Raw genomic sequence first — 20,586 nt, forward strand, 5'->3', positions numbered from 1 at the left:
CTCTCTCTCTCTCTCTCTCTCTCTCTCTCTCTCTCTCTTTGCAATAATGACTCATTAACACCTTTCACCTCTCACACTATGTATTTATCTCTCTTTCACTCTATCTTTATATATCCCCTCCATCCATTCTCTCTCTCTCTCTCTCTCTCTCTCTCTCTCTCACACACACACAAACACACTCACTCACTCACTCACTCTCGCTCTCTATGTGTGTGTTTAGTAAGGAATCAGTAACACCTTTTCTCTCTCACCCTATGTATTTATCTCTCTTTCACTCTATCTTTATGCATCCCCCCATCTCTCTCTCTCTCTCTCTCTCTCTCTCTCTCTCTCTCTCTCTCCATTAGTTTCAACACCTGGTAATTGAAATAATATAATGCTTCAAGAGAATTGCATACAACTTTATATATATATCCCTCTCTATCACTCTCTCTTTCTTGATGAATTGCATTATTTTAATAACCTCTCTCTCTCTCTCTCTCTCTCTCTCTCTCTCTCTCTCGGTCACATTAGTTGCAACACATGTACTCTCTCTCTCTCTCTCTCTCTCTCTCTCTCTCTCAGGTCAGCTGCTTTTAAAGCTCTTTTGTGAGCTTCCGCTTGAGCCTCCTTCTTGAGCATTTCAAGGCCTTCTTTCCATATTTTGGCAGTAGCCGTACAACCCCTGGCGCTACCGCACCGCCCAACCGAAACTCTTTGGTGGAAAGCCCACTAACGAGTGGTGTAGTACTACCTACTCAATCAGTGGAAAACAAGGAAGACAGAATACAGCACGCAGCTGGTTGTCTACCCTCGAAGGTACGCCTTCCAAGTGGTTCCCCACCGTTAGGTTCCTTTTTAATTCTTTTTCCCGATATACGATACTATGATAGTCTAGTTACCATGCAGTCACATACACTTCTCCAGGCACGGATCAACCCTCTCTCTGGGTTCGAACTCGCCCTGTCTCCTCCGCCACGTGAAGAGGCGGCGCCTTTACACAGCAAACAAGAAAATTCTGGACTTGGGTTTGGGAAAGGCCGACTCTTAGCAAATTGCAGTTCCTTTTTATTCCAAAATCAGGTACGGAGATCACAGAGTGGTGTGCTGCGGTTGGATAGTTCCAGGATTCCTAGCCTTTCTGACATTAATTCCTTTTCCAGCAAAAACAGGTTCCTTTTGATAATGCACTCTACCACCCACAACTTCAACCATCCAATCCTCCTTCAAAACGGAACCACGCCGCCTCATGCGACGATCTGCATGTCACCTAAACACTGCCTCATGCGGCGATCTGTGTTGAGAATCCCTTAATCCGACCATGCTGCCTCATGCGGCGAATCTGCATGTCGATTCCCCTATACACTGCCTCATGCGGCGATCTGTGTTGAGAATCCCTTAATGAGACCACGCTGCCTCATGCGGCGAATTTGCGTGTCGAATTCCCTAAACACTGCCTCATGCAGCGATCTGTGCGGTGAATCCCCTTCCAGTCTTCCGTTGCCTCATGCGACGATCTACGGGACACTGTCCTATGCTGCCTCATGCGGTGAATCTGCATAGTTATACTAGACTGCCTCATGCGGCGATCCGTCTAGTCTCGATGATCATCAGATTTTCCCCCAAAAAACAGTATAAAACAAAGTCTTACTTCATAGTTATGCTGTGAAACTATCCCGTCCGTACCTGTGTACGTTTTAGTCTTCCCAAGAATCGGTTACCTCAAGAGTATAACATTTAGATTCATAGCATCTTAGAACACAACAATGATTTCCACTTGACCAATTTGATGCTAAAATTATCGTATCGTGACTATGCTTCCTGATAAACCGGTTGTCGAGGAATTAAGAATATATCTAATTCCTAAGTCTATATCCCGATCCTTAATAAACCGACTAGATCAAGACCGACTAGTATCCGTTCCTACGAAGTCACCTAAGCAGTCCACTGACCTGGGAGTACGTATCCGTACGCGTTTAGCCGATACGGGGCTTCAGTAGCGACCCTTGGTTCATGGCTGCAAGGTGGGCTTCTTTTTCCCAGCCGTTGAGGGAATTTAATTAATTATCCAGTTAAAACAACTTACGTCAAACATCAAAAAGAGTGACCATAACCAAGCATCGGAGAGAATGACCATAGCCAAATCTCAAGAGAATCACCATAGTCAACATCAAGTGAGATGACCATAGCCAAGCATCAAAGAGAGTGACCATAGCCACCCTCAAGAGAGATGACCATAGTCCATGAACAACATACCCATGGCCATAGCCATAACCCCAAAACATACAACACATATATAACCACGGGGACAGGAGTTTGAGCAAGACATCCCCATGATTATTTACCACAATAGCATGGCCAACTTATTCAACAAGAGGACGACCAACAACGTAGCTACACAACCAAAGGCAATAGCAAACTTTTCAACCAAGAGATCAAACAAAGGCCTTGCTACACTACCATGGACATAGCGAGCTCTCAACGAGGACCTAGCACAAGTCCGTGTGATCCGTTCTCTGATGGGGTCCCAGATCCTCAACTTCTAACTGTCCGAATCCGGATTCTCCTTACCACACACGTATCGTCAATGAACTCGCCATCCTAAATAACAAGGTCATGGCAATGGCTTCATGAGCCAAAGAACAAGCATCAAACAATGGCCATTACATACATCAAACCCTATAACAAGCTTCGCTATCCACAGAGCAATGGTCATGCCTCCTAAATTATGGCTCTCGACCAAGGCCATACAACTAAGGAAGCTCTTCGATCGTCCCCATGGGACTTGACTAAACACTCCCCCACAACACAATCTCACCAAAGAATACATTCTTTCTCTTCAAGGCAAAGTTATTTTAAGCACACTCTACTTTTATGCATATGCTTCACAACCCCGTACACAAGCATGAATGAAATACCACTTCTCCTTATTCACCTCATTTGGGACACGGCACACACATACTCCTAGACCTAACTTTATGAAAAAAAAACAAAGAGAGAGATAGAGACTTACCCGCCCTTCAAAGGGGAGAAAGAAGATGAGTACCATTGGAAGAGCCCACTTGGCGTACATGCCAACACAAGAATATTGCCCAACACAATGTCGCACTGCAGCAACCCTTGCCTTGCCATCTCCTCTTGGACTGCTAAGGGAAGCCCTCGGCTTCAAGAAGTCTATGAAGGGCACGGCATTTGGAAAGATGCCCTCTTCTGAAAGTAGTTCGGTGCGTGACCTTCTTGTGCATAATCTACAATCCGTGCACTCCAAGAGATAACATTCCGATAAGGCAGCCCATCGAGCGCTTGCCGCGCCATTGAACAACACCGCATATGGCATACATGCCCACGAGAGCATTGCCCACCCTAATGTCATTCTGCAGCAGCCCTTACCTTGCATTTTCGTCAAGGATTTGTTTGCCCCTTGTCGGCAGCCTACAGCAGCCCTAGCCTTGCAATCCGTGCACTCCAAGAGAAGGCAGCCCATTAACACTTGTCACGCTATTGAAACAGCCCGCACTTAGCATACGTAGCCACTAGAGCACTACCCAGCCCAAAGTCATCTGCAGCAGCGCCTGCCTTGCAATCTCAGCTTGGATTTCTTTGTCAGCAGCTCCAATTGAGGCACATACTAACAAGATGCACACGTGGGCCACTGCATCAAAAGGATGCCCTCACGCTGCATTTGTTCAAACAATCTAAAGCATTTTGGTCATGTGCCTCTCGGACCTAACCAGCTATTAATGTAGTCCGTGAGACAACATCGCTGCTGCTCTTATGCAAGCTGAGTGACTCTTTTGCCTTCCCAAGCTCTCACCACATTCCTCGTACATGATCACTACAATATGTGAGCACTTTTCAAGCAGCCCCTTTTGCAGAAGGTCATCATGTAGGCTGGTGCCTCAACAAGATCCTTGTTTCGGGTACTAGCCCTTGCAAGGACAGCAGCGAGAGAGAGAGAGAGAGAGAGTCCGGGAGGGCCAGTCAAAAAGGGGGGGCAGGGCCGTCAGAGTTGCATACAGAGGAGGAGGGGGCGGGCTTCGCCTACAGAGAGCCGAGAGAGTGAATACCTTTTTCTGCAGAAAACGCGCATGATACAGAGAGGCAGAGAGAGGCACTGATTACAAGTGATCCCAGAGAGAGACAGAGAGAGAAACGCTTTCACTCGGCCACTAAGAGGGCCCCCAAACTCCTCACTAAAATGCCAAGCTTTGGGACCAAAACAAATTATTTTTTTTTTCTACCCACACTTACACACCCAACAAAGCTCACTAGGCATCCTTATTTAAGCATGAGGGATGAACTTGGAAAGCAAGAAAACGTGGAGGAGAGGCTTCTTACAAGAGGTACATAGAGGGTACCCCTTCATTTAACTCTTTAACATTGATCCAAGTGGCCTTTATGGCAAGAGGGTTTCCTTCCATGAAACAATCCCCGGTCCTTCAGGATCAGGAGGGTACCCAGTCTCTCCGTGTACCCGGGTGATCAGTCCGTTACAGTAAGTTACCGACTCCTCTCCTCCTGAATCTACGCTTGGTGCAAATCCCTCGAGTGACTCGCCATCATGATCAACAACCAGGTCCTAAGTCAGGAACCAGCTCTGATACCACTGCATGCTGCCAAAATATGGAAAGAAGGCCTTGAAATGCTCAAGAAGGAGGCTCAAGCGGAAGCTTACAAAAGAGCTTTAAAAGCAGCTGATCTTAGACATAGAGAGACAGAGAGAGAGTACATGTGTTGCAACTAATGTGATCGAGAGAGAGAGAGAGAGAGAGAGAGAGAGGTTATTAAAATAATGCAATTCATCAAGAAAGAGAGAGTGATAGAGAGGGATATATATATAAAGTTGTATGCAATTCTCTTGAAGCATTATATTATTTCAATTACCAGGTGTTGAAACTAATGGAGAGAGAGAGAGAGAGAGAGAGAGAGAGAGAGAGAGAGAGAGAGAATGATGGGGGGATGCATAAAGATAGAGTGAAAGAGAGATAAATACATAGGGTGAGAGAGAAAAGGTGTTACTGATTCCTTACTAAACACACACATAGAGAGCGAGAGTGAGTGAGTGAGTGAGTGTGTTTGTGTGTGTGTGTGAGAGAGAGAGAGAGAGAATGGATGGAGGGGATATATAAAGATAGAGTGAAAGAGAGATAAATACATAGTGTGAGAGGTGAAAGGTGTTAATGAGTCATTATTGCAAAGAGAGAGAGAGAGAGAGAGAGAGAGAGAGAGAGAGAGAGAGAGAGATCACTTATGTAGAAACTAATGGTGAGAGACTCCTTATTTACAGGTGTCAAAATTACTCGTTGCACACACACACACACACACACACACACATACACACACACAAACACAAAGAGTAAATGTGCTGGAACTAATGGAGAGAGAGAGAGAGAGAGAGAGAGAGAGAGAGAGAGATGGTTATTGGAGGAAGAGGGAGATATATATAAACATATTTACAAGTCCCATGAAGGATTGTATTATTTCAATTACTAGGTGTTGAAACTAATGGTGGTAGAGAGAGAGAGGGGGGGAGGGAGATATGTAAAGATAAGAGCGAAAGAGAGATAAATACATAGGGTGAGAGAGAGAAAAGGTGTTAATAATTGCTTACTATTGGAAAACGCTTAGAGCAATAAAAACGAATTGATTATCAATAACTCCTTTTTACTCTAGGGTGGTCCAATTTAGCTTCTCTACATAGAAATGTCTAGCAATGGATAAAGCAAGAGAGAGAATGCGGAAGGGTAGAGAGATAGAGAGGTCTACGTGCACAGAGAGAGAGAGAGAGAGAGAGAGAGAGAGAGAGAGAGAAGTTTTTAACATCGTGGGAACAATCCCAAGAGACCAAATTGATCTATCCGACGGGTCTTGAACTCAAGCTCTTGTACTCTAGAGAGAAATGGGCTGACTAATCTACCACACTTGGGTGATCAAAAGTCCAACACACACGCGCACACACTTGCTTTTAAAGCAGAGAGAAAGGAAGGGATGGGGAGAGACAGAAGGGGGGGGGGATTACACAATACTAAGGCATTCTGCCCTACGGGCAGGCCCAAAAAAAAATAGTGGGAATTTGTCTAAAACTTCTTGTGTGCAGGTCTCAAGTTGTATTCCATCGAGTAGGTTACAAAGGCCAACTCATAAATGCAACACACCAACTAAAAGAAATCCATTGACTCCTTAACTGATATTAGTTTTCCTACAATTAGGCATCCTAAAATTACCATGAGAAATGAATCTAGAGAACATCACGCTAAACATGCCAAATGCATGTAGAAAACTTCTCTTCAACCTTATTTTCACTTAGAAGCCTTATTTTAACTTAGAAAAAGTATTGTCACACAACCAATATATGCCATCTTTGTGCAATTCATGAATGATACCTTAAACTTTTGGTTTCTCCAGAGAGAGTTGCACGCTACTATATAGCAAGCTTGTGTGTGTGCGCGCGCGCGTGTGTGTGTGACATGTACATTGACATTTGATAACAAAAAATTCAAATATTGCAGTAAAACAATGAAATTTATTGGAAGATGAAGGTCCCATTAATGATTACAATGATCTCTGATAGTCATCAGAGCTTACACAACTATTTAAGGCCAAGATGTAGAAAACTGTTGCTCACAAAAATGCAATCGAAATTGCCCAGGAGAGAGGGAAGGAGCTGAAGTGACGATGGAGAAGAGGCAAAAAAGCTGAATTATGCATCACTTCAAAATAGCCTCAGATAGTCCCTTCTACATTGTCTCTTCACAAGCTAGTCTGAGATACCAGACAACAGAGGGGCCTGCATTTGCAGCTTACAAGCACTTAGGAAAAGAGTGTCAAAAAACACAGCAAATGCTATGGATAACTAGCAAAACAGGCCACAACAACATCGAACAGAATTTGATGTTTGTCCATCTACTTCTCCACATACAAGTTTGGCTGTCCCACCTCTCTTTTTCCATTTGCTCTCACTCGTCCTCCTTAGCGTGTCACGGATCTTCCCTGGGTGGTGGCAAAACTGACCAATTCTGCATGATTTTATTCCTCTCGCTAACTTCAGAAAACCTTGCTCACCCCAGACTCGGCCCCACGAGTTCTTAAACAGCCAATATTTTTTGCCATGCTCCTTGCCAGCACCTACAAGTGTCATTGCATGGTTCCGACATGAAGCATCACACTTGCAATCTCCGAGGATCCCTCCACTATAATCACGCAAATGCGGATCGCATCCCACGACTGAATACAATGGCCCTGCCTTCAGTTTATCCTTGATAACCCTCTCATCAACATGCATGAGGGGCTACTGCAACTCAGCCAAAAAGGTTCTTGGCGTGAGAACGTGTTTGCAATAACATGGCTTAGGTGGTGGCCCCACGTATGGATAAGCATTTGATTCAAGGATTCCTTCATCAACTGCATGGGCAAAACAAGCCATAGAAGATCCTTGCTGCACACAGTCCATGAATTGTTGCAGACTCAACTTCCGCTTATCAACATTCCCACCATCTTCCTTGCTCTGTTTGCAAATTTGTGCCTCAATAGTTGAAACAGCTACATGACACCAGCAATATGGGCCATCTTGTTTTGTTACTTAGGGAGGGGAGACCACCCCTTCCCTAACCTAATCAATAATGGAGCTGCTCGATTGAGGACTGGCTGTCATATCTAGAGATTTTCCTTCGTTAGATTCAGTAATAGAACTCGTCGGGCAAGAGATTAATTGAGCTTGTAGTAAAAGAAGCCCACTCTTCAGGGCTCCAATCTGAAAATTCAGTGAGACCCAAGACTCCTATGTTCTCCTCCTTAACTCGGTGTAAGCTGCTCCTGAAAAACTCCTTTCTCATGTCCTTCTCCTGTTCAGGGTATGTCTTATTAAATTGCACAAGATAAGACTCATATTGTAGCTCAAGTGACTCTTGACTATCATCCTGCATAACAAAAACAATGTCTTCACACATACTGACAATGTATTCTTCAAAATTAACGAACCATGGCTTTAAAGGAAATGAGTTTATTATTATTAAAGTCACATTAGTCTACCGTCGCTTTACAGCCTGCACTCCCCCCTCCTCCTGCACACCGTCGCGCCCTTCTCTTCCCCCTCTGTCCTCTTCCGTGCCCCCTCTTGCTCCTTCCTCCTCGCGCCCTCCACATTTCCCCCTCTTCCTTGCTCACCTAAATTTGCAGCTAGGGCTCCGTTTTGCTCGAGCCTTCTTCCACACTCATCAGTAATGCACGGGTTCCTTCGTCTTACACACGGGAGCGCTCCATGGCAGCCGCTTATATATATAGATACACACACACACACACACATATATAGATACACACACACATACATACATACATACATACATACATACAATATATATATAATTATATATATAATTACACACACACACACACACATATCTTAACACATACATACATACATATCTGTTGGTGCTTGGTGCCCTACTCTTCCAACCTTCTTGAGCCATATCTCGGTGATACTTCGACACTCATTCCTCTCTCTCTCTCTCTCTCTCTCTCTCTCTTTCTCTCTCTCTCTCTCCGTATTGTGTCAGCCTTCCCCTTGGGGTCTTCGACTTGGGTGCCAGGCAGCTGCTGTTGCATGGCTGACGTAGACACTTTCTGCATCTGAGAGCTCTAGCAGCAGCATTTAAAAGAACAATAACTCAAAGGCAAATATTATTCTTATGAAGCACCTAGGCTTACTTCATTGGTACTAGATTGCAGCTCAAGTGGGTCCCATAATCTAAGGAGTAGATCCTTGGAAAATCTTTAAAAGAATGTGCATGTGTGTGTGTACGCACACACGCATGTGTCTATGTCTGCGTTTTTTAGCACGAAGCCCACCAGCGGGGTAGCACAGGTTGCTGTAAAGTTCAAACCAGAAAGCCAAATGGTTCACAGAAAAACTTCAAAATTAAAGAAGTTAGAATGTCGTGGCTTAAAAGACAATGATGGTAGAGCAAGATGCACAGAGTAGATCCTTGGTAAATCTTTAAAAGAATGTGCATGTGTGTGTGTGTGTGTGTGTGTGTGTGTACACACACACAAGTTTCTATGTCTGTGTTTTTTAGCACGAAGCCCACCAGCGGGGGAAGCACAGGCTGTAAAGTTCAAACCGGAAAGCCAAATGGTTCACAGAAAAACTTCAAAATTAAAGAAGCTAGAATTTCCTAGCTTAAAAGATAATGATGGTAGAGCAAGATGCACAGAGTAGATCCTTGGCAAATCTTTAAAAGAATGTGCATGTGTGTGTGTGTACGCACACACGCACCTGTCGATTCTCCGAAAACTGAGGAAGAACTGGAATCTTCCTCTCCATCACCTCTTGCAAGAATTCATCTCCTCCGTCATCATCATCATAAGCCATCTCCTTGCCTTTGCTCGACGTCTCCTCCTGCGACATGGCTGCAACCAGATGCACCACTCGAACTGACGAGAACTGAAAGGGAAAGATACCTTGTTTTGCACGCGACAACCACAATGCAAAAAAAACGCAGCAAACACGCTGCTGTACAAGGCTGAAAACGCAGCCGAACTGCTGCAAATCTGGGCTGATATGATGCACGGCAAAATCCTCCTCTCCTGGGCTGAAAACGCTGATGTTTTCCCCCCCAAAGATGTGCTGAATACGCTGCTGGACAGCGCTGCTATACAGGCTGAAAAAACGCTGCTGAAACGCAGATCTTCGCGACAAAACGGTGCCGAAGATTTATGGTAAACATGTAGATTGAAAATACCCCTCTTTTTGGCCTGGGTTTTCTCTAAGGAAAACTAGTGTGGCTTGATTGTAAGTGGATGTAGTTGTAAATAACATGGAATGTGCTTACAAGTGTAGAAGATCTGATTATCAAGCGTAAAGAAAAAAAGGTATTGTATGGCAAATGTTATACTCTATATTAACTTCAGTCCTAGAACTTCTGTGATGGTGGTAAAGATTTCAGTATTAATAACAAACAAATGAAGCACAAAATTTATTATCAACAACTTAATCTCAACAACTTAATAAGCTTCAATTAATTATAAATATATTCTTAAAGAAAATCCGTCAATGAATGAAAATAAAGAAATTTACCTTCTTTTCCTTTTGTGTGTGTCACAGAGCCCTTTGAAGAAACTTCAATCCTTGCAAAACCATCAATGAAATATCGCGTTATGATTTTTTTTTGCCAGTTTAAATATAGAATGCGTATCAATCATGTTATGCATAGACATGCAAATAGTGCACGTTATGCAGTGCCCTTAGAAAAAAAAAGCCATACAACGTATGGTGTGGAGTTGGCACAGCTTCCTCCACATTTAAATAATCCCGTAGGGAGCGTGCCCCTCCCCCACCGCTTTTTATCGTCTCCAGTGTTGGAGCCACACTTATGTTTATCCTCCAGTATTGGAGGCACTCTTTTTAAGAAGTAATATTTATGATCAATGAAATTTACCTTTGTTTGTTTCGTCAAGGAGATTTGCAAGGTTTGCTTCCAATCGTACCACTTGAAAATTTGCTTCTATGCTGTACGCAATCAGAGATATTTATTAATTTTTCAATGCAGCCCCGGTGACAAAGGTCCTCTCTCTCTCTCTCTCTCTCTCACACACACACACACACACACACACAAACTCTGCACAGCCACTCTCTCTCTCTCTCTCTCACACACACACACACACTCTCTCTCTCTTACATGCTTTCCATTGAGCCACGGGGTGGCAACAGTGCATGAACTTCTCATCAGAAAACTTAGCACCATAAATGGACTCTCCACCGGTGCCATTGCCTCGGGTGAAGTCACCACCTTGACACATAAAACTTGGAATCACCCTAAGGAACTTGGAGCACCACATGCTTGACTTGCCCACCACATTGCCGGAAGCTACATGCTTTCCATCGAGCCACGGGGTGGCAAGCTTGGAATCAACCTCTGGAACTTGGAACCCTTGAAGTGAAGTCGTTTGCCTGACTTGCCCACCCCCTGTCAAAGCAGTTAGGTGTAAACTATGCCAACATAAACCTGGCATCTACCTCACCTCCCATACGAGCCATACTCCAAAAAAATCCCAAAGAGGGCAGTGGTCAAGTGTATGTGCTGAATTCCTCATTAATGCCTGACTCGATACTAATTAATGGGGCTGTCCCAACTGCTACTGGTGCGAAGACTGCTACATTTACTATCAAAGGAGAAACATGCCAATCAATATGCCAATGCCTTACACTGAGCCTTATAATGCCAATGGATCCCCTCCAAGTGGATATGTCAATCCCCCAAGATACATGCACAGTCAGGAGGCCCCTATCACACCGATGCCTTGTGTGGACATGAAGGCGCAAATTAGCAATGTGGTTGCACCTTCTAACCACACTATATCACTGAGTCGACCTGCGCATATAAGTGATTGGGTTTGTTTGCATCATTGTGGAGTGGTCACATATGAATCGAAGAAGCAGCAGTCGAGGACAGTGCGATATTCCCACATCAGATCATATGGCCTCACCTTCAGATCATTGTAGGTTAAGAAACAGAAATCTCAAAGATGCAGATGAAAGTTTCTTAGGCATCGCTGAAGCAGACCATAGGCCAGGTCCAACTTAAAACTCGCCACAGCAGCATGCTCGCAGTCATATGATGAAAATGGTCCCACCACAATCAATGTTCCTAAAATGATTTCAATCCACGCAAACAGTCATATGGAGCTACATAATGTTTCAGATGATCAGAAAACTCATAAAGGCATAGCACATGGTGCAGCACATGTTCTCTCACCGGTAGACCTTCATAAGTCACGAGGTCATCGCCATCATACCACACCCATCAGGAATGATGTGAGTTGACTTGCTATGCAGTGAACTTATGTAGAGTTATATGTGTTGAGGTGATACAGAATTTACAAATAAAAGCAGAGGACACTTTCTAGCACTGACTAGCATTTTTGTTTTTTTAATGCCAATAGTGGCAGTACCCTTGCACACAATAATTTCTCTGGGTACCCAGAAAACATCAATACAGAGTGAAATTCGACATGGCTGTCATTATTTTTGCAGGTAGAAATGGAGATGAAGGTGGTGGCACTGGCTGAAAATGTGGAGTGTGTGGCATTTCCACAGAGTATGTACAAGACAGAAATGTGCAACAAGTGGGTGAGGAATATGCGGCAATACTGTCCCTATGGGGATAAGTGCCAGTTTGCACATGGGCCACTTGAGCTACGACGAGTGCTACGCCTTTGCAGCTACAAAACCATTCTATGCCGAATGGTGGCTGCCGGAGAGCCTTGCCCTTATGAGCACCGCTGTCGCTTTCGGCATGTCATCTACCCTCATGAAGAGGAGTTCCTCACAAATAAACCTATCTACAACTCAGCTTGATAACACAAAATTGTGCCTAACCATGAATGCCATAGCCAATTCCCTCATGTCAGCTTGATCTTACATATGAAAATTGTGACTCGTCTTTCAACACACAAATGCAAGATACTCTTGTACAGTCGTTACACCAACAGATTACCTCTCAGCTCATGAAAGTCACGTAAATTTATGTGGTACTAAAGGCTTTGTTCAGTTTGATTAGGCCTGGATAATGTATAGCTGGCCACTGTTTGTCTGTGCCAGAAATTAAGAACTTGTATGTTAAACTACAAATCTGGATGTTCTCATGATACCACTCCTGGATACGTTTTCAGCTCATGACAATCATATTATCATTGTGCACATTTATGTGGTAACACCAGCTGTCATGATCTGTCATAAATTTGAATAGAACTGTATGATAGCTTTTGATCACATAAACCCTAAAGCCTGTTCACTGTTCATGTGAAATAATATAGTCATATATGTAACTTCGCCATTTTTGCCCTCCTATTAATTTTTTGTCAAGACAGTGAAGACAGGCTCCTTAACATGGTCTGTACCACCCGGAAAAGCCACTCTCTCTCTCTCTCTCTCTCTCTCTCTCTCTCTCTCTCCACGCAGCCAAAAACCATTGGCCGAGGTCTCTCTCTCACACATACCCAATTTGAAGATAACTTGCTTCTTCTTGCTCTGCTTGGTGGCTCTGCTCGTTCACCTTCACCCTTTGCTCCTGCGCTCCCCTAGCTTCTTTTTGCTGCGCTTGTTGGCTCCTGGTCGTTCACCCTCTGCTCCTACTCTCCCCACCTCCTGCTGCTCGCGTGCTGCTATATACGTTCGCCCCAGTGCTTTTCTTTCGCGCTGATTTTAGGAGATGTTTTTTGCACAGATCTTAGCCAATGGTCTTTCGCCGCCAAGTGGCACTGTTCCCCTTCCAGATTTCTTAAAAACGGTCTTAGACAATCAAGTGTAAATAATCATCACTAGGACATTTTCAAAATCATCCCAAATCCTTTGAAATCTAAATACCTTTGTCAGTCCTTCACCTCTTAATAATGATTGATCTCTCTCTAACGAGCACAGAGAAAAGCATGTCTCCCCCTCTTTCATCTCTACGGCTCTTCTCTCTCTTTCTCTCTCAGATGCAAGTCTCTCGCTCTCAGACTCTCTTTCTCTCTTTCTTCAAACATAGAAACCCCTTTCTTCTCGCATGAGCGTCGTGTGTGTGACACTGTCTATGTGTGAAAGAGAAAGATGAGAGAGAGAGAGAGAGAGAGAGAGTGGTTCTTTGACAAGTCTGAGAGAGACACAGAGAGAGAGAGAGAGAGAGAGAGAGAGAGAGAGAGTGGATCCTTGACAAGTTTGAGAGAGAGAGAGACCTCCTTCGCAGTGTTTCTGCTGCCCTTTCTTTTGTTGAAGGACCCCTTCGCATCTTCTGTTCGCAGCTATGGGAAAGGAAAAGATGCACATCAACATTGTGGTCATTGGTCATGTCGACTCTAGGAAATCGACCACAACTGGACACCTTATCTACAAGCTAGGTGGTATTGACAAGCGTGTCATAGGAAGCGGCTGAGATGAACAAGAGGTCATTCAAGTATGCATGGGTTCTGGACAAGCTCAAGGCTGAGCGTGAGGGTGGTATCATTGCTCTGTGGAAGTTTGAGACTACCAAGTACTACTGTACAGTTATTGATGCTCCTGGTCACCGTGATTTCATCAAGAACATCTCACTGGAACTTCTCAGGCTGACTCTGGAGGTTTTGAGGTTGGAATTTCCAAGGATGGACAAACACATGAGCGTGCTCTACTTGCTTTCACTCTTGGAGTGAGGCAAATGATTTGCTGCTGTGACAAGATGGATGCTACTACTCCAAAGTACTCAAAGGCTCGTTACAAAGAAATCATGAAAGAAGTGTCTGCCTATCTCAAGAAGGTTGGGTACAATCCTGACAAAATCCCCTTTGTTCCTATCTCTGGTTTGAGGGGGACAACATGATTGAAAGATCCGCCAACCTTGATCGGTACAAGGGTCCAACTCTTCTTCATGCCCTCCGACAAGCCCCTCCGTCTGCCTCTGCAGGATGTGTATAAGATTGGTGGTATTGGAACTATGCCAGTGGGACGTGTGGAGACTGGCATCATCAAACCCGGTATGCTTGTCACCTTTGCCCCAACTGGGTTGACCACCACTGAGGTCAAGTCTGTGGAGATGCACCACGAGGCTTTGCTAGAGGCTCTCCCTGGTGACAATGTTGGATTCAATGTAAAGAATGTGGCTGTGTAGGATCTCAAGCGTGGGTTTGTTGCCTCTGATTCCAAAAACGATCCTACCAAGGAAGCTACAAACTTCACCGCTCAGGTCATCATCATGAACCATCCTGGGCAGATTGGCAATGGTTATGCCCCTGTTCTAGACTGCCACACTCCTCACATTGCTATGAAGTTTGCAGAGATTCTTACGGAGATTGACAGGCGTTCTGGCAAAGAGCTTGAGAAAGAGCCCAAGTTATTGAAGAATGGAGATGCTGGGTTTGTGAAGATGATTCCTACCAAGCCCATAACTGTTGAAACTTTTGCTGATTATCCTCCTCTAGGTCGTTTTGCTGTGCGTGACATGAGGCAGACAGTTGCTGTGGGAGTTATCAAGGCTGTGGAAAAGAAGGAACCCTCGGGAGCCAAGGTGACCAAGGCTGCATTGAAGAAGAAATGAACCAAACAGTGTGTCGGACCTGTTGACAATGAGGCCTGCTGTCTTTTTTTATTTTGCTTTCTGTGTGTTTGGATGTTGCGGATGATGTTATCTAGAGTTCTTCAAACCTGGGTGTTGGATAGACGGTGGCATGGTCTCACCCTGCTGCCTGTCCGGTCTGCCAGTAGAATTTTATTGGCAATGCCCTTTAACAAAGGGCAGTGATATTGCGATGAGTTTGCTCTTTTTTGTGGCTCTCCTTTAAGACCCCCCCCCCCCCCCAAAAAAAGAAAAAAACTTTCCACTTGGCAACCATGCCTCACTTCAAGCCTCACTTCGCATCAACCATGTACATCCATGATTGCAGCATACACCCAGAATGAAAACCTTGAGGAAGCTCTGGAGTCCTTCATCAAATGCGACTCAAACACATCAAACTAGACTGCATAACCTATGTTTGTGCAGTCGATGCATGTGCAGGGTTGGCAGCCACTGCATTTGGTTTCGAACTGCATGCCGCTATTATCCACAGTGAGCATGCAGGGGATCTGCAGGTAGGAAAAGCTCTTTTCTACATGTATATCAAATATAGGTGTGTTTGGGATGCTAGGAAATTGTTTGATATGCTAATTGAGGGAGAGGCTTGTATGCTTGTTTAGGTAGCCATATAGATAATTCAAGCTTTTTTTTAAAAAAAATAGCCACTTTTCTCTTCTTCCTTGGACCATATTGAAGCTCCTGCTTATGCCAACTGGGACCACCCATGGCAAAACTAACTTGATAGCCGTAAGGTCAACATTCCCGGGCACAATTTATTCTTTTACTCCACCTCCATTTGGCATTTCCAAGTTCATCAAAACTGGACCCAAAAGTGGCTCCCCGCAATGCTCCACCATGCAACCTTTGCTTCCTTGCAACTTCAGACCTCCATATCTCTCTATCCGGGTGTCCGAATGAAAATCCAATCATATAGCCTTGTAGCCGGCATGTCCCACTACATTTCCATGCACATGTTTGCTCCGATCCATGTCCGCCTCTGCTCCATAATTAGCCTCCAAAAGTGACCCCGGTGAGCCTGTACACTTCTCGAAAAATGCCCAAATCTTCAAATTTTGAATAGCCCTCATGCATCTGCCTTTTCCATTGCTTGCACACACAATCCCGCTCATCAAGCACTCATCATCAAGCCACCTCCTCCTGTCTGATAAAGTCCTGTATCTCCACAAAAAAAACCTAAACAAAATCTAGCCTTCCTGCTGCAAAAAAGCTTGTCCTCTAACAAAACATCAAAACGAGGCCTTGCCACCGCTATGTACATCAATCTGCTTCGCCAACACTGCTACTAAGCTGCCAAAACTGTTTCCAAAAAACTCCTAACAACGTGTACACCCAAAGGGGGGAGCATTGTCTATATATATATATGCGCCGCAGCCTGTAGAAGAGCAGAAGAGAAGGTTGTCGTTGCGTGGGGGCCGGCGGCTGACGGAAGAAGACTGTTGGAGGCGCAGCAAAGAAATACGTATAAATAAATAAATAAATAAATAAATAAATAAATATATATATATATATATATACGTTGACGTGGCAGCAGCTAGAAGTGCTGCAGTGGGGGGCATCGTCTGCATCGAGTGCAGTGGGGGACGTCGTCTGCATCGAGCGCAGTGGGGGGCGTCGTCTGCACCGAGCGCAGCCTGCAGAGGCGCTGTGGGGGGCGTCTGCAGCTGACGTGCCAGTTGAAGTGGAGCAGGCATCGAAGCAAAGCGGGCTGCGTGGTGGGAGGCGAACAAAGGATCTCTCTCTCTTTGCTTTCCTACGTAGAAGGTAAAGAGAGCTTTCCCTCTCTTTCCCTCTCTCTCTCTCTCTCTCTCTCTCTCTATCTCAATCACACACACACACACACAAAATCTCCTCTTCCTTCGAGTGTAGGAAGGTAGAGTGTGTGTTATCTCTCACTCTCTCTCTCCCCCTAGCAAAGAGAGAGAGAGAGAGAGAGTACTCTCGCTCTCTCTTTCTTCTCCCTATGCGCAAGGTGGAAATGCAGAGAGTTTCTTTGCATAGGAAGAGAGAGAGAGAGAGAGAGAGAGAGGGATTTGAGAGAGATTGAATCTCTTGCTTTCTGTGTCTTCCTACATAGAGAAATTTGAGAGAGAGAAATAGAGTACACTATCTTTTTGCTCAATGCAAGAAGGCAGAGGGAAAAGTGTAAAGAGCAAGTACTCTTTCTTTCCCGCTTCCAAGGTGAGAGGATGAGAGAGAGAGAGAGAGAGAGAGAGAGAGAGAGAGGATGGACTATGTTTCTCTCTCCAATAGTAGGAGAGAGATTGGTTTGAGAGAGATAGAGATAGAGAGAGAGAGCTTGGATGGAGAAAGTGAGAGTTTGAGCATGTCTCTCGCTCAAATCTCTCCACACCCAAATGCAAAGAGTGAGAGCATACTAAGAATCTCTAGCAGTATTAAGGAACTCTCACTCTCTCTAGAGACGAAAATCTCTCTATGCGAGTAGAGAGACGGATTCTCTCTCTCCTCTCTCTCTCTCTCTCTCTCTCTCTCTCCAGCCACACAGAGAGAGTGTCTCTTTGCGCGGCTAGAGAGAGAGAAGAGAATAGAGTCTGAGAGCTTTCTTGCACTTTCTCCCCCCCCTCTCTCTCTCTCTCTCTATCTCTGCGTAGGTAGGCAGAGAGAGAGAGTCTACACGTTGATGAGAGAGAGAGAGAGAGAGAGAGAGAGGCTCTCTCAAACTTTGAGAGAGTGCCTCTCTCTCTCTCTCTCTCTCACAGACATATAGAAAGCGAGCACGCACAATATACTGAGAGAGAGAGAGAGAGAGAGAGAGAGAGAGAGAGAGAGAGGGTCCAACAAGGCACCCAGGACCTGTTTAGATGGCCAAAACCCATGTTTGGCGACCACTAAACCATGCGAACAAGGGCAAGGTAGTAAAAGAGCACCCGATATCAAACCATAACAAAATCGCTCTTCTTGAAGCTATACAAAGCCTCCCATCTACGTCATCAACCACTATCGCACCTTCAGACACTGCGTGGAACCATCTCATGACACAAATACACCAGGAACTTCAAAAATTGTCAAGTTTCTCTTAAAACACAAGAGCATAACTAATAGATTCTAGTGGCCAAACTAGCAAATGAGTTTGTGCATAAATCCAACACTTCATACTATCTTGTGTATGGGTGTAGATTACATAGAATATGCTTGCCCAGTGCACCACTACTTGTGTGTCACAGACACCACGTAGCCGCATAAGACTCAACGTCTAAATCTAAATTATATGCACACACAATAGGTGGACTTACCATCGACATCAACCAGCCCTAAATGGACATCTTCATTTAGCCCCAACGCATATTTGCATAGCATTCACTTACCCACCATGCATAATTTTGTGTACATGATTTAGAAAGCGACCAAAAAAGCCATTCATTTAGGCACATTTTTATGAGACCCTTGCACACATCGCATGACACCATACCCTACTCAACTGCTCCAAGAGTAGTAGCACTTTAGGAAGGGGGAGAAACATCACTCAACACCAACAAGTCAAAACATTGAATGGCAAATTTGGTAGGCTCAACACCAATAAGTCAAAACATTGAACGGCAAATTTGGCAAAGATAAAGGCAAGACAGACGGCTAAAAAAGGGATAATATGCATACGCAAAGCTTCTAGAGGCAAAGGCATGCAAATTCAACACTCTGCCCAAGGAATCGACAGATTTCATCCCCATAAAAAACTATGGATTCCTTCTCAGAGCATCTAGATGAAGTAAAAAAAGTGACCATAGGTGTCTAGGGGCCCTTAATATGAGCTAAAGAGTTAGAAAATGCTAAAAAATCACCAAGTAAAATCTATCAATTCTTTCAACAGAGGCCCCAAATGAGCTCAAAATTAGGGTACAAGCATATGGCAATGATTAGCATCACCAAGGGAGCAAGTCCATGCAAAAACATGAATGCAAAATCTGTCAATTCCTAGGTGAGGCTGAAATATAAGTCACTATGTCATTTCTCACACATCAAAGAGTCAAGAGTGCACATAGGAAAGCCCGTCGTGCACACACAAGCCCTTGCAAGTGTCTTCTTGGTGAGTCAGTAGCACTTTTGTCATGTTTTTTCTTGCATCGGGTATGTCTCAACAAATGCGCATAGCGAGTTTAGGGTTTTCTTTGCAGGTGCTATATAGAGCATTACGCTCTTAGCAAGCTCTAGCTTGTTCGTTCGGACTCCAAGGGCCTAGCAAGCGCATATTTGGTTTCCAAGGAGCATCGGTGTAGTGAAGCTCTAGCAAAATTTGCCCACGTTTTCTACACTTTGTTTTTTCACGCTAGGCAAGTGAAAACACGTGTACAGGGCAAGCACATACACAAACATGGGGGATAAGGTGCACAAGAGTCAACTCCCTAGGCCATATTAACTCATGATAGAGCAATATGTCCACAAGTGTTGGGTAGATGAGGCCCTGCTCCAAAATCTTGACATTTTCATCATAAGGGGCTATTTTAAGGATGCACAAGGGAGAGAGGTGTTGGTGCACATTCCCACCACACAGGAATTCTTTCGCCTACACACACATAATTCCTTTTGCCAATTGTTGAGAGAGAGGATGAATCTCACAGTCTTCTTTAGCCTACCACAACCATGGGGTCCCGACCTACAAAGGGCGTGGGAGGCATATTCTACTATGACGCCAGAGATTAGGTGCTAAGTAACAAATTTCTAGGGCAACCAGAGGACCTTACAGCTGAATGGGCACACTATGAGGGGTGCACTAAACATAACACAGGGTGACTTGAGCTTTGGCCAAAAGATTATGGCCCACAAATCTACCGAAGGAGCCCATGGAGCTCAGTTTACCGATGTTGCATGCGGCCATTGAAAGAGACTAGGAGGAATATGAGGTCAATAATCCCCTGCATGCAAGGGCAGGATATAAAAAGACAGACGAAGGCCCAAGAAGCAAGGAAATGTTGGAAGGACAGCTGCCTTGGTACCTCGATGTTTAGAAATGTTAAGGACAGTCTCAAAGAGTACTACAAAAGCCCCATGGAGCTAAGGACTGCTGAAACAATCAGAGCGCATTGGCAGTTGCAAGAAACCCAATTTTTCATGCTCACACAAAGCACATTGAGGTGCATTATCACTATGTCAAGGAGAGACTCTCAGCGGGAGAGATCAGCTTGGCCTATGTGCCAACACAGGATAACCTCACCGATCTTTTCACAAAGGCACTTCCTCGTGAAAAGTTCAAAGCTTTTCGCAAAGCTTTGGGCTTACTTCCCTTTGTGGACTGATCTACATAGGGCATGGCACTTCCCTATACATGAGTGCCAGCTCTCGTTCACACCATCACTCCCTGGGGTGATTTGTTGATATACATAGGTAGTGATGTGTGAACACACTTAGGACTGCCAGGGCACTTTTTCCCTCACTAGGAGGTTTTTCCCCCGTGCATTGTATATACACCCATTCATTTGAGGGCAAACTTATCTTTGTATTTTGCACACTTATCAATACAACTTCCTGCGTTGTGTGCTCTTGAGCTTCCTCTTCTTCTTCAAGCTTTGTGTGT

General features: G+C 44.6%; 2 protein-coding genes and 1 pseudogene across 5 annotated transcripts in view; 2 read left to right on the plus strand and 1 right to left on the minus strand.

Annotated features, from left to right (window-relative positions):
- Positions 1-10,553, minus strand: part of LOC147623101 (uncharacterized) — a 52,291-nt gene extending 41,738 nt beyond the window's left edge. For 2 of the 4 annotated variants that reach the window (XR_015269327.1, XM_086821163.1), the window contains exon 1: positions 2,993-4,173. Coding sequence is in view for 1 of the 4 variants with exons in the window: in XM_086821163.1 (XP_086677289.1) it covers positions 2,993-3,463 (471 nt within the window). In the remaining 3 variants the exon portion in view is untranslated. Of the gene's footprint in view, positions 1-2,992; positions 4,174-8,852; positions 9,385-10,051; positions 10,102-10,412 lie in introns of those variants that run through there. The other 2 variants (XR_015269329.1, XR_015269328.1) reach the window with 2 other exon arrangements.
- A 2,808-nt stretch (positions 10,554-13,361) lies between these two features.
- LOC147623103 (elongation factor 1-alpha 1 pseudogene) lies at positions 13,362-14,597 on the plus strand (annotated as a pseudogene).
- LOC147623104 (elongation factor Tu C-terminal domain-containing protein) lies at positions 14,305-15,278 on the plus strand. Its single transcript, XM_086821165.1, has one exon. It carries the CDS (start codon positions 14,682-14,684, stop codon positions 15,021-15,023), a length of 342 nt encoding a protein of 113 aa, XP_086677291.1. The 5' UTR covers positions 14,305-14,681; the 3' UTR covers positions 15,024-15,278.
- The last annotated feature ends 5,308 nt before the right edge of the window (positions 15,279-20,586 follow it).

This window comes from Cibotium barometz, chromosome 27 (assembly GCF_041138505.1).
Source record: "Cibotium barometz isolate CiBa-2024 chromosome 27, ASM4113850v1, whole genome shotgun sequence".
NCBI classification, from domain to species: domain Eukaryota; kingdom Viridiplantae; phylum Streptophyta; class Polypodiopsida; order Cyatheales; family Cibotiaceae; genus Cibotium; species Cibotium barometz.